The sequence below is a fragment of the Ahaetulla prasina genome, chromosome 11 (assembly GCF_028640845.1).
Source record: "Ahaetulla prasina isolate Xishuangbanna chromosome 11, ASM2864084v1, whole genome shotgun sequence".
Taxonomy (NCBI): Eukaryota; Metazoa; Chordata; class Lepidosauria; order Squamata; family Colubridae; genus Ahaetulla; species Ahaetulla prasina.
Genome location: NC_080549.1, coordinates 10,901,068 through 10,914,130, shown reverse-complemented (window position 1 = coordinate 10,914,130; position 13,063 = coordinate 10,901,068). Strand labels below are relative to the sequence as shown.

The 13,063-nt window shown below is 40.5% G+C and overlaps 1 protein-coding gene across 2 annotated transcripts in view; it reads right to left on the bottom strand.

Annotated features, from left to right (window-relative positions):
• Positions 1-13,063, bottom strand: part of DIAPH2 (diaphanous related formin 2) — a 415,247-nt gene that overhangs the window by 160,564 nt on the left and 241,620 nt on the right. For both annotated transcript variants that reach the window (XM_058154563.1, XM_058154564.1), the window contains one exon: positions 11,166-11,331. In XM_058154563.1, the coding sequence (XP_058010546.1) occupies positions 11,166-11,331 (166 nt within the window). The remainder of the gene's footprint in view (positions 1-11,165; positions 11,332-13,063) is intronic.

The following is a 13,063-nucleotide window of genomic DNA, read 5'->3' as shown; positions in this document are numbered from 1 at the left end:
TTGGCGCTCCATGATGCTCCCATATAACACCTCTCCTGCGCAGTCTGCACTGGTTGCCGGTGGTCTTCCGGGTGCAATTCAAGGTGTTGGTGATCACCTTTAAAGTGCTCCATGGCACAGGTCTGGGTTACTTACGGGACCGCCTACTGCCACCTATAGCCTCCCATCGGCCTGTGAGCTCCCATAAGTAGGGCCTCCTCAGAGTGCCGTCAGCCAAGCAATGTAGACTGGCGGCCCCCAGGGGGAGGGCCTTCTCTTTGGGGACTCCTGCCCTTTGGAACGAGTTGCCTCCTGGGTTGCGCCAACTTCCCGACCTCCGGTCTTTTAAATGCGAGCTCAAGTCTTTTTTATTTCACCGAGCGGGGCTAGCCTGATGGAAAATTTTAAGTGGGGGTTTTATGGTGGTTTTGTATTAGTTTTAACTTTATTAGGCCATTTTATAATCAGTTTTTTAATTATGTTTTTAACTTTTGTTCTGTGTATGTTTTTATTGGCTGTAAACCGCCCTGAGTCCTTCGAGAGAAGGGCGGTATAAAAGTTTAATAAATAAATAAATAAATAAATAAATAAATACATTCTTAACTCATAGAAAGTTTAATGCACAACGGAATATCGAAATTGAAAATGGCTAAGCAGATATTTGTCTAATTCTGCCAAAAATATGTCCATGTGTACACTGAACGATCCATCCAGCCATTCATTAATTCTGATGATTCTGAAAACTCCATCCCTCCCACCCCAAGGAGTCAATTGTTTCAACCAAACAGAAATAAACAAGCAAGACCTTTTCAGAAATGGGTACCAAAGCAGTCGGCGAGCTCCGAGTTTCCATGTTTTCCCAGTGGGTGGTGTGAATCAAAAATAACAACAATAGCAACAGGCCCAGTTTGCACTGAACGGTGCACAAGAAGCATCAGGCTTGACATAGAACTTCTGAGGGATGTCATAAAAGATTATGATTCTTGGCAAGCCAAATTACTGTGATAAAACTCTCTAACTGGCAGATAAAGAGTACGGAAGCAGCAATATGGAGAAGAAGAAAAAAAGCAGTGTGGCAAAAATACATCCTTCTGCAGTGAGCGAAATGCTGATTTTTACACCTCCCTTTCCAAACCCGCAGTCTTGAACTAGTCTTAGCCTCTTCTGTCTCTGCTTATAGAACTCCGGCGATTTGACGAGTTGGTAGGAAGACACTCCGTGCAGAAGTCGCCTGTGTTATTATTTGAACACAAATTGGATCAAAGGAGTCAGTTCAGAAGTGCTAAGACTGAATGATTTAAGGTGAGCACCTGAATTAGCAACACAAAGATGCTGGTGTTTGACCAAGACTAAGATCCAAGTTATCCAAGGCCCTGACATTTGAAATTTTTGAAGTCACTTGCTTTTTGCTTTCTACAAGAAAAAAAACTAAAAATCTCCTTGGAAGATCACACAGTCACACAAGCACCGAACCCGATCAACAGCTTGGAAGCTGAAATAATTACAATTCTTTATCTTTTGTGTTGTTTTTTTTTAAAAAATAGCTCAGGGATGAATAATAAAACAAAAGTAATGGCCAGATAATATCTGGCATATATCTATATCTATATATCTATATATCTATATATCTATATCTATATCTATATCTATATCTATATCTATATCTATATCTATATCTATATCTATATCTATATCTATATCTATATCTATCTATCTATATCTATCTATCTATCTATCTATCTATCTATCTATCTATCTATCTATCTATCTATCTATCTATCTATCTATCTATCTATATGCAATAATACAAGAGCAAACAATAGATTCAAACTTAATGTTAACCGCTTCAATCTTCATTGCAGAAAATATGACTTTTGTAACAGTTGTTAGTGCTTGGAATACACTACCTGACTCTGTGGTCTCTTCTCAAACTCCCAAAAGCTTTAACCAAAAACTGTCTACCATTGACCTCACCCCATTCCTAAGAGGACTATAAGGGGTGTGCACAAAAGTGCATATCGTTCCTGTCCTATTGTTCCCTTTCATTGTATGTGCTTGTATATAATGTTGTGACAAAAAAAAAAAAAGATATTGTCTGTGAGAATTTAACTTCAGATTTGTGAAAGGCAGTTCACTAGATTCTAGGAGTACCCAGAATTTTTCTTCTTCTAAGTGTTATAAAAAGGTAAAGGTAAAGGTTCCCCTCGCACATATGTGGTAGTCGTTCCCGACTGTAGAGGGCAGTGCTCATCTCCGTTTCAAAGCCGAAGAGCCAGCGCTGTCCGAAGACGTCTCCGTGGTCATGTGGCCGGCATGACTAAATGCCAAAGGCGCACGGAACACTGTTACCTTCCCACCAAAGGTGGTCCCTATTTTCTACTTGCATTTTTTACCTACTTTCGAACTGCTAGGGTGGCAGAAGCTGGGACAAGTCACAGGAGCTCACCCCGTTACACGGCACTAAGGATTCAAACCGCTGAACTGCCGACCTTCCGATCGCCTCCCCTTATACAGGTATCTATTTCTACAAGTTGTTAACATTATTTGTAAAGTGTGCCTGCTACGCAAAGTGGAAACTGGAACGTCAAAGCAATATTCCTTATTTTTTAAAAAAGTTGCTGGTTGCTCAGGTGGATGCCCATTCAACCTTGAATCTTCGAACGGTACGAAATGCTGTAAAATGTATTGAAGAAAAAGTGCCTAATACGGCACCGTGTTTTGTTTGAAAAGAAGGGGACCAAAGCCAGACTTAAAACTCACTTAACAACTGTCTTGCTTAGCAATGAAAATTGGGGGGGGGGGGCTTAATTAAATAAATAAATAAAAAATAAATTGGGACACAAGTCAAGGCCTATTTGTAAAGAAAAGGACAAAAAAATAAAAAACCAGCCGGTCATTGTTATCCTCAAGGATGCTATTGCTTGCATTTGTGTATGCTGTCTCAGGGGCTGCCACAAAAAGAGGGAGCCAAGCTGTTCTCCAAAGCACCTAAGGGTAGAACATAAAGCAATGGGTGGAAACTAATCAAGGAGAGAAACAACTTAGAACTAAGGAGAAATTTCCTGACACTGAGAACAATTAATCAGTGGAACAACTTGCCTCCAGAAGTTGTGAATGCTCCAACACTCGAAGTTTTTAAGAAGATGTTGGATAATCATTTGTCTGAAGTGGTGTAGGGTTTCCTGCCTAAGCAGGGGGTTAGACTGGAAGACCTCCAAGGTCCCTTCCAATTCTGTTATTCTATTCTATCTGTAGAGGTGAATTTTTCCATTGATCTTGGGCTTCATTATTATTATTATTATTTGCTTTACTAAAACTCGTGCTTTATTTTCATCACTCTGATTTGATCTTCCTTCTTCCTGGATCTATTTTTGAGAATTATCCTGAGAACATTTTTAACATCAACCTTGACAGGTAAGAAAAGCCTCTTCTAATAAGGGATCGGGGAGTTCAAAATTATACTGACTAAGGTCCCTGCGGTATTTCCCATTCATAAAAATAGAATAGAATAGAATAGAATAGAATAGAATAGAATAGAATAGAATAGAATAGAATAGAATTCTTTATTGGCCAAGTGTGATTGGACACACAAGGAATTTGTCTTGGTGCAGATGCTCTCAGTGTACATAAAAGAAAATATACGTTCATCAAGGTACAATATTTACAACACAATTGATGGTCAATATATCAATATAAATCATAAGGATTCGTTATTTTGATATTTTCCAATGGGAAATTTTTTGGGTGAAACGTGCTTTCCCCGTTGCCAGAGATTCCAGCTTCTGCTATGCTCATCTACTTAACCTTGAACGATCACCTTCAGAGCATTTCATTTCCTAGGAAATAAATAGCTGTGACATGTAAACAAAGCCCGTTTGCTGAGAATATTTTACAGATCAAATTAATTGGCCATATACGATTCACATTCATGGATTCCGTTACACGAAAGGCCAAAAGAAATAACTATCCTGCTTCAAACAGCCCCACTTGAAACAAACTACAAATTACAAACATCAAGAAGGACTGATTTTTTTTTAAAAAAAAGGAAGGAAAATGAAATAATCACACCTTAAAAATGTTGCTATTCTGACTGAATACGTGAACGTATTGAAGGATGAGATTTGGGTCTGTAAATTGTCCAGTCCTGAAAAAGACCAGGGTCATTTCATTCATTTGAAGAAGTGGCACCCTTACGAGACATCATGAAATCCAATTCATAGTTAATATTCATATCTGAATTCTGACATGGACGGGGCATGAACCACTGTAATGAAAGCCTCTATTTCATCTCTGACAATTGATTTTGGTTCTGCAATGTATTAATTCAATTATTTTGTAGAGGCAACTGCAAAATCTAACCTCACAAGCCATCCTAAAAGAAATCCCCTGTGTGTTGACAAATTCACAATTAGTGTTTACTGTCGATGCGGAAAGTGGCTTTGATTCTGAATAACTTCCACCAAGAACCCCATCTGTCCACACTGTCAATTATTCAACTAGCTGCTGGTTCAAAACTGTTTTCCATATATTTAGGATGCAAGGTGTATTTTTTAATCATCCCGTTTTGAAATACAGAATGAGTTTTCTGCAAAACTCGTACAGTCCACCAACTGTTGGACTCCATCCTTGTTAACGTTCAGAATGGTGATTAAAATAATTTTTTTTTTAAAAAAAGAGAGAGATCGATAAAGGGGAATATTTGTAGCTCGAGGTTGTAAGGAGGGGTTCCTTGGTGTTGTCGGAATTTGGCTGTTCTCTTGCAGGCATTTTGTTACCCCATTAAGTAATATCAGTGCACTGATGATATTACCTAGTTGGGTAAAGAAATGTCTACAGAACAACAGCCAAGCTCTGACAGCACCAAGGACCCCTCTTGGTAGAAAGATTTTAGAAAGACTTTGGGACCTTTTTTTTCCCGTACTTTTGCCATAGTGCAGATTCTCAAACAGCTCTACCCTGTAGCTCTCTTCGTCCTCTGCCCCCATTTAATTCATGTTAAAGAAATGAATATGAAACACTGTGTTGTGACTCCAGCCCCCGAACCTGGCCCCATGCCCGAAAATGACTCCGAAAGTGAGGGGGAAGGGCCGGTAAGGCTTACCTCGGGAGCACCGATTCCTTTGGCTCGGCTCCAGGAGCCAGAACCAGACCAGTCGGAGGACGTAATGAGGCCGTCATCCCCTGATTCCTCCCTTCCTCAGGCTACGCCTTCAGACCCAGCTGATAATAATAATAATCAAGCTTGGATTGACCCGCGCTTCAGAAGATTAGAGAGGCGGCGTCATCAAAAGGAAGGGTGGGGCAGGAGCCAGCTATCAACTGCCTTCGGAGTCAGACATCAGAGCACCCTTGACACCCGATGAGATTTCAACGCAGGGATAATAATAATAATAATAAGAATAAGAATAATATCAGAGTTGGAAGGGACCTTGGAGGTCTTCTAGTCCAACCCCCTGCTTAGGCAGGAAACCCTATATCACTTCAGACAAATGGTTATCCAACATCTTCTTAAAAATTTCCAGTGTTGGAGCATTTACAACTTCTGCAGGCAAGTTGTTCCACTGATTAATTGTTCTAACTGTCAGGAAATTTCTCCTTAGTTCTAAGTTGCTTCTCTTCTTGATTAGTTTCCAGCAATTGCTTCTTGTTCTACCCTCAGGTGCACTGGAGAATAGTTTGACTCCTTCTTCTTTGTGGCAGCCCCTGAGATATTGGAACACTGCTATCCTGTCTCTGCTAGTCCTTCTTTTCATTAAACTAGACATACCCAGTTCCTGCAACCGTTCTTCATATGTTTTACCCTCCAGTCCCCTCATCATCTTTGTTGCTCTTCTCTGCACTCTTTCTAAAGTCTCAATATCCTTTTTACATCGTGGCGACCAAAACTGAACACAATATTCCAAGTGTGGCCTTACCAAGGCATTATAAAGTGGTATTAACACTTCATGATATTCTTTCATGCCGTGGTCCATTTTAGTGTTTATTTAAAAAAAAAAAAAAAGGTTTGCTGGCATTATTTCCCATAATGTGCTGTGCTGCCAGGCTCTAACCTATAGAAAATGTCTCCCCTTCAAATAAAGATCATACAGGTAGAAAACTGAGGTGGACAAAAATCCTACCAAGGAGATCAAATTACCATTCAAAGTTTGCTTGAAATACAAGAAAGTAACTCTTGGATAAAATTCCAAAGTAGCGGAAGAAAGACAAGTAAATAAGCAATTCAAGGGCATCTCATAACTTTGTTTTTCTTCCTAAATAGCAAGTCCCAAAGGCAGAAAACATTTTCATGTTAATCTATAGCAGCAACAAAGGAGAAAGGAATTGGAAAAGGTCTGAACCTTTTGTAAGATCCACCCAGCTAGCTTTATACTTTCCTTTCTTCTTGATGTTTACTAATAGCATGAAAATAACTTATTGAAAGAGAACATTTTCTTTGGAAGTTCACCTATGAGAGGAAACGGAAGACCCAAACGGATACACAGTTTATGTTCTTGTTTTCACGCTGTCCTTAAAAGAACGGTAGTTAACCTTCTTCTTCTAATTTTGAAAAAGAAAAACTTCAGTGTTTCCCACGCGTTTGCTAATGCACAAAGTGCCACTGGTGAAAAACCTTTCAATCAATCTAGGATGGTTGCAAAATCTCTAAAATCCTTTATTATATCTAATTAGACAACTTTTAATTCTCCTACAATGTCTGCATAAAAGCAATGGTGAAATCCTCCGCGGTTTGTATTGTGACCTAGGCTTACTGAGTCATTACAAGACACAATTAATCCCAAATAAACCTATTTTATTGTAACAGCAGATGTTCATTCCCAGCTGAGTCCCAATTAGTTGCAACAAAAGTCCTTTGGAAGAAGTCCTTCGGGATAATCACCAACCTTTACCTTCTTTGGCACCCTGCCAAAGACCTTACTTGGTAAAGCCCCACAAAGTTCAGAAACGAACAAGAGATGCCGACTGGAAACAGAGTTAGCAATGTTGCTTTCCTGCAAAAGGCCCCAAGTGCTTTTGTTTCTCTTTTAAGCCTTATGGGAGGGGCTAATCATCTCCTGGCCTTACTCCTGAGTCGTCCATTTTGCTTTTGCTGCTCTTGCCTTCTGGCACCTCTGCGCATGAGTGCACTAGGAATAGGCTTCTCCTGTTCCTCTGCATCACTGCTGTCTGACTCTGGGGGCTCTGGAGTCCGTGCATCATTCCCAGATGGCCCTCTCTGCCTCCGATGCAGAGCCTCTGTCTAGGCCTTCCCCAGACTGCAGGACTGCCCATGTTCCTCCCCAGCCTCCTCACTGTCTGACTCCACTGCCAGATCTGCAGGCTGCTGGCAGATCACAACAGTTTTCCACCGGTTCGCTACCCAGGCATGCGAAGTGTGCGCCAAAAAAATGCTGTGTGTCACATGCACAGAGTGCACCAAATGCATGTTGCGCATGCATGTGCACTCTGCACCAAATGCACACTGCGTGTGTGTGTGTGCATATGCAGTGCACACCAAACACGTGCTTTGTGCAGAAAAAGGAGGCTTAAGAAGGTAAGTAGAACAGTGAGGGAGGAACAGCTGTGCTGCGTGATTTAGATTTGCTAGAAAGTAGGATTTCTGCTTTTTAGCGAATATAAATTGCACAGCAGAGCTGATTGTCGGAAATACCGGTTCAGACGAACTGGTAGCTTTTTTCACTACTGGTTTGCCCAAACCAATAGCTTTTATTACTTCCGGTTTGCCCAAATCAGTGCAAACCAGTAGCATTTCACTCCTTCATTAAAGCTAATATTTTAAACAGGAAATTTAAATTTACTGTTACCTAACATGTTATCATTCTCGGGTACTGATCTCATCAGTCATTCATTCATTTGGGTGATAACAAACAGAGCAACGATTGTTATAATCATCCAGGTCCTTCTTAGGCTTTTAATACACTAACAGAATGGTAACAAGCTTGCAAGGAGAATTAATCTGGTCTGTAGACATATACCATCTCTTTGTATCATTAGCTTACATAAATCTTTACCATCACAACTTTGATGTCAGTTTAGTTTTATAGGTAAACAAGTACACCTACTGCATTGTAGGCCTTATTCATCAACATTCATATTATTATTACAGACCTGTAAAAATACAAATAGAAACAGTAAATTTAAATTTACTGTTTAAAATATTAGCTTCCTTGTTCTCTGTTTCTCTCTACCTCTCTCTGTGGTTCTCTCTCTCTCTCCCTCCCTCTCTCTTCCTCTTGGTTTCTCTCCCTCCCTCCTCTCTTGTTCTCTCTCTCTCTCCCTCCTGCTCCCTCCCTCTTGTTATCTCTGTCCCTCTCCCTCCCTCGCTTGTTTTCTCTCTCGTTTTTTTCTCTTTCTCTTGTTCTCTCTCTACCTCTTCCTCCCTCCCTTGTTCTCTCTCTCGTTTTTTTTTCCTCTTTTGTTTTCTCTCTCTCTCATTCTCTCTCTCACACACACACACAAACTCACTATTGTTATTTAGGAGTCAACAAAAAAATTAAAAAGGAATGTAGTAAAGTTGGGAACTGTTTTGCGGTGCACACCAACTGTTGATAGCTACTCAACAGATTAAAGCTTGCTGCTGGCGGTAGGCTTCGGTGTGCTAAAAGCAACAGCAAGTCGCTGAGCAGCCCTGATAATTCTAGACAGTTTGAATAGTCCCTCAAGGCAAGCATCGTATTCTGGAGCATATGCCTTTCTCCATCCCTTCCTCATGATGCAGTTAATTACAACAACCCAGAGGCAGCCGGTGGGAGTAACATCTGCAAGAGCCCAATTTAAAGAGGTAGGAAGCAAAACAGGGAGATGGAGTGGTGGGGGTCTACCTGATAGGCCCAGATAAATCTTAGAATTCTGATTATGGTACGGAATAAAAGGAAGAACATGGGATTTGCATGATGAGTTATTTTGCTTTGTTGTGTCATGGGCTTCTACTAATACAGGGGTTTAAAACTGGATTTCTTTGAGGGCCGGATCATCATTGTAGTTCTCCTCCACGGGCTGGATGGGGAGGGGGAGACGGATGGATGTCTCCTGCGGCTCCGTGCCGGCCAAAATGGTGCGTGGGGGGCCAGGCACGGCTCCTGTGCGCCCTGTTTTCAGCCTAGAAAGTGCGGCCAGAGCACGGCCTCCTGCAGCACTCTGGTGGACAAAATGGGGCATGCGGGGGCCAATCCTTTGCTATTTATACCCCTCACCTCGTTTTGGCCACCAGAGACACAGTCCTTTGCTTTTTCCCGGCTGGCCCCATGGGCCAGATTTAAGTACATCCGTCCCATGGGCCTTGAGTTTGACAACCCTTTACTAATGGATTAATTTCACTTACAAGGGGAATATTATGTTAGCTCATCACAATAACAGTAGTCCTGGATTTACCACCATAATTGAGCCCAAGATTTCTGTTGCTAAGGGAAGCATTTGTTAAGTGAAATTGCCCCATTTTATGACCTTTTTTGCCACAGTTGTTGTGGTGGTGTTAAGTTTTCAAAGACATTGCCTACATAACTACCTTGAACCCACTGAGAAAAGGCAACCAATACATTGGTCATTGAGCAATAAAGTGCATTCAATAAAACAAGCAACTTCTGTGAATACCATTTGTACCTTTATTGGTCAATGACTGAAATAAAGTTTCTGTAAGTCTAAAATAAATGTATTATTACAGGATTGGTCAGGTAAATTCTCGACAAGCCGTTCTAGACTGCTTAAACATCCACGGGGCTCCAGGATTGTTGTTGTTGTTGTGTGTGTGTGTTTTTAATCTACTTCTCATATCTTATAATGACTTATGAAATCAAGCTATAGCTTCAAGAAAGACTACATTATTCCAGCCTTTTATGGATCACTCAAAATTCTAGTTCTATCTACCAATACTCTAGAACAGGAGTGTCAAACTGGCGACAACACATTGTCGTCACATGATGTACTGAGTCCCTTGGGAGATAGGGCGGTATAAAAATGTGATTAAGTAAATAAATAAATTAAATAAATAAATACTACAACTCTCCCCACCCTTCGCTAAACCGGGGGTGGGAGTGGCCAGCGCGTGATGAATCCAGTGGGCCGCAAGTTTGACACCCATGCTCTAGGATTTTGAGCTAGTCTTTCCTTTCCTCTTTGAAAAGTGGAAAATATCTGACATACTGAGAAAAGAGAAGCAGTGGTCGCGATGTCAGTATCTTTCAGAAAACTATCATTTCAATCTATAAATATATCCTGGAAAAACGCCTCAACTATTTTCTCTTCCATTCTGTTTTGCTGTTAAGAGTACAAAACAGGGCCAAGAGTTACTAAACAAAGCTATTATATTATGATCCTTGAGCTTCTCTGATCGTTACAAAAGTCAACTCATTGTTGGATGTTTGATGAACCACATTAAGTGAGAAAAAAACAACACATTACTGACACTATATCTCTTAGAAGCACCTCTTCCATGAAAAGCTATTTCTAAGAGTAAGAACTATTAGGAATCGCCTTGGATAGTTCATGATTAGCAAGAGCTGGAGGGGATAATAATTAATGGAAATTGTTAAGTGGAGTAATCCCCCTTTTTTTTAAAAAAAGGGAGAATGCTTTAAATTCTGCAAGTAGTTATTTGCTCCAGCTTAACTATTCCTGCAAAATCATTTCTGAAAATTAAATATCTCTCAACAGAACAGTATATACTGGGATTACAAATAACTGCTTTTTTCGTGGTTGTGGTTGATTTTGCCACTCAGGTTTAGGGATTTGTAAGTTTCATATGCAAGTGAGAAAAACGTGAAGAAAAGCCATCAATACCCAAATCCTACTGAAATCAATTAAATCCCAATTAAACGTGCTCATACTTTAAATAGGTCTGAGAAGATAGAACTGATTAATCCAGCACTGCTTCCCGACCACAGGATTCTTGTAGAGATTTTACACAATGGAAAACTATTTTCCCCATAAAGATTTTGCAGCACATTTTCACCAATAAATACACTGAAATATAAGAAATAACGATATATAAATTCCAGATCTTAAGGGCAGAAAAAGGATAGAATAAAGCAGAACACCGAATGGCAAGCTGAATATGCAGCGTGTATATTAGTGATCCATTTCCTTCAAGGATTTGAAAGGAATGCTAACCAACAGAATGTGGACAATATTCTAGGGAAAAAACCATGCACAAATATATTTATCGGCATAAGGAGCAATGAATTTCTACTTACCAAAAATAACGTCCGGAATGTGCTTAGATCTCCAAAGAATTCTTCAATGGTCACAGATTTGGAATCAAAAGTATAATAGTCTCCCAAATTATCGTACAGCTTGATCATGTTGTTATGCATGTTCGATAACTTTTCGTATTGTTCTCTGGCACTTTTGGAAAAACTGTGTTCTTGTGGTTAAGGAAGTTTGAATGAATAACACGAACCGACCTATTCTCTAATTTCTCCTTTATCAATATTTGATAGAAAAACGTTCCATATTTTATCAATGCTTGCTCGATTCGAGTTCGCACATGTACAACTGAAAGAAATGAAGTATTTGCTTGAGTTCCTAATCTCCAGCAGTCTGTGGCTAGGATGCTGGAGTTTTGAAGCAAAGGAAATAGTTACCATTATATCTGTTGTGTCTGCGCCCCCCCGAGCCGGCCGTGCTGCCAGAAAGTGACTTGGAGCCGGGCCTGCTGTCAGAAAGTGACTTGGAGCCGGGCCTGCTGCCAGAAAGTGACTTGGACAGCGAGGGGGAAGGGCCGTCAGGACTTACCTCGGGAGCACTGACTTCCCTGGCTCAGCTCCAGGAGCCAGAGGCAGGCCAGGTGGAGGAGATAATGAGGCCTCCGTCCCCTGACTCTTCCCCCCCCCAGGCCACGCCTTCAGACCCAGCTGACGGCAATCAGGCTTGGTTGAACCCTAGGTTTCGTAGGCAGGAGAGGAGGGAACAACAGAAGCAAGGGTGAGGCAGGCCTAGGAAGTGCCGAGTCATGGAGCCACACCCCACAGTATATAAAAGGCAGCAAGAGCTGGTGTGTCTCTTTGTATCAGGCAAATCCACTGATTGAGCTGACATTTGTTCCTGGGTGACTCACCAGCATCGTGGAAGATAACGGAGGCTCTTGGCAGACGCTGGCTATTCTGCTGCCAGAGCTGATAGTGCTGGCTAATTAAGCCATCACTCGGACAGAGGCGAGGGAGGACAGAACAATATCCCATTGGAAATGACACAGAACAACATTTGTGAGTGAAAAACGTCTGTGAAATCGGAGATCGAATCCTGACGGGATCCTCTATTTTAGGATTCGACAAATGCAGAATCATAAAAATATGATAAAGTAAAAAGGAGTGAGCTCACAAAAACCAAATAATTCTAGTCAGAATAAATCCCAATAAAACATAAATTATTAACACAAGGCATCCTTGGACTGGCATGGCCCATACATTGCAAATAGAGTTTTGAGAAACTACATAACTCCTAATCCAATAAAACTGTCTCTTTGCTATTCTGGAGATGCATCAAGAATTAGAAGCTCATATGAAAACTCACAATGGGCATATAGTTAAAACCTCCTAACAAAGGGTAAACAAAAAAGTCTGAGCAGTAGTTTACACAATTACTGTGTGTGTGTGCGCGCGCCTGATTGTGTGTGTCACTGTATGTTGGAACTTCTGCTCTGCTGTTGCTTGTGTATTATTGCACTTTTGTATTTAATAAACTAACATTAAGCAGAGAACAAACATAATAGTTCGCTAAGTGTCGTGATTGCAGCACAGTGAACATACTGTACTTAAAAAAAAAACACTAAAATAAAAACTGAAGAGGGCTTGAAAATTAACCCAAGATCTACTTGACCTTCATAACAATTTTAGTTACAAATTTCATAATTGTCACCTGAAGTGGAAGGAAGCAATTTCATACAGAAGTTAAACGTCAAGAACAATGCAAATGCAAATAAAGGTTAACATTTTATTAAGGGAATAATTAAGTCATACCTTTTCATTCTTCTACTTCAAATTCAATAAATGTGTCATTAATTTTTTTTTTCTAATGACAGAAAGAAGGGGAAAAAAGAGATTAGTGACCTTTGTTCTTTAGCAAATAGGTAGCAGCCCGTGTGATAGCAATA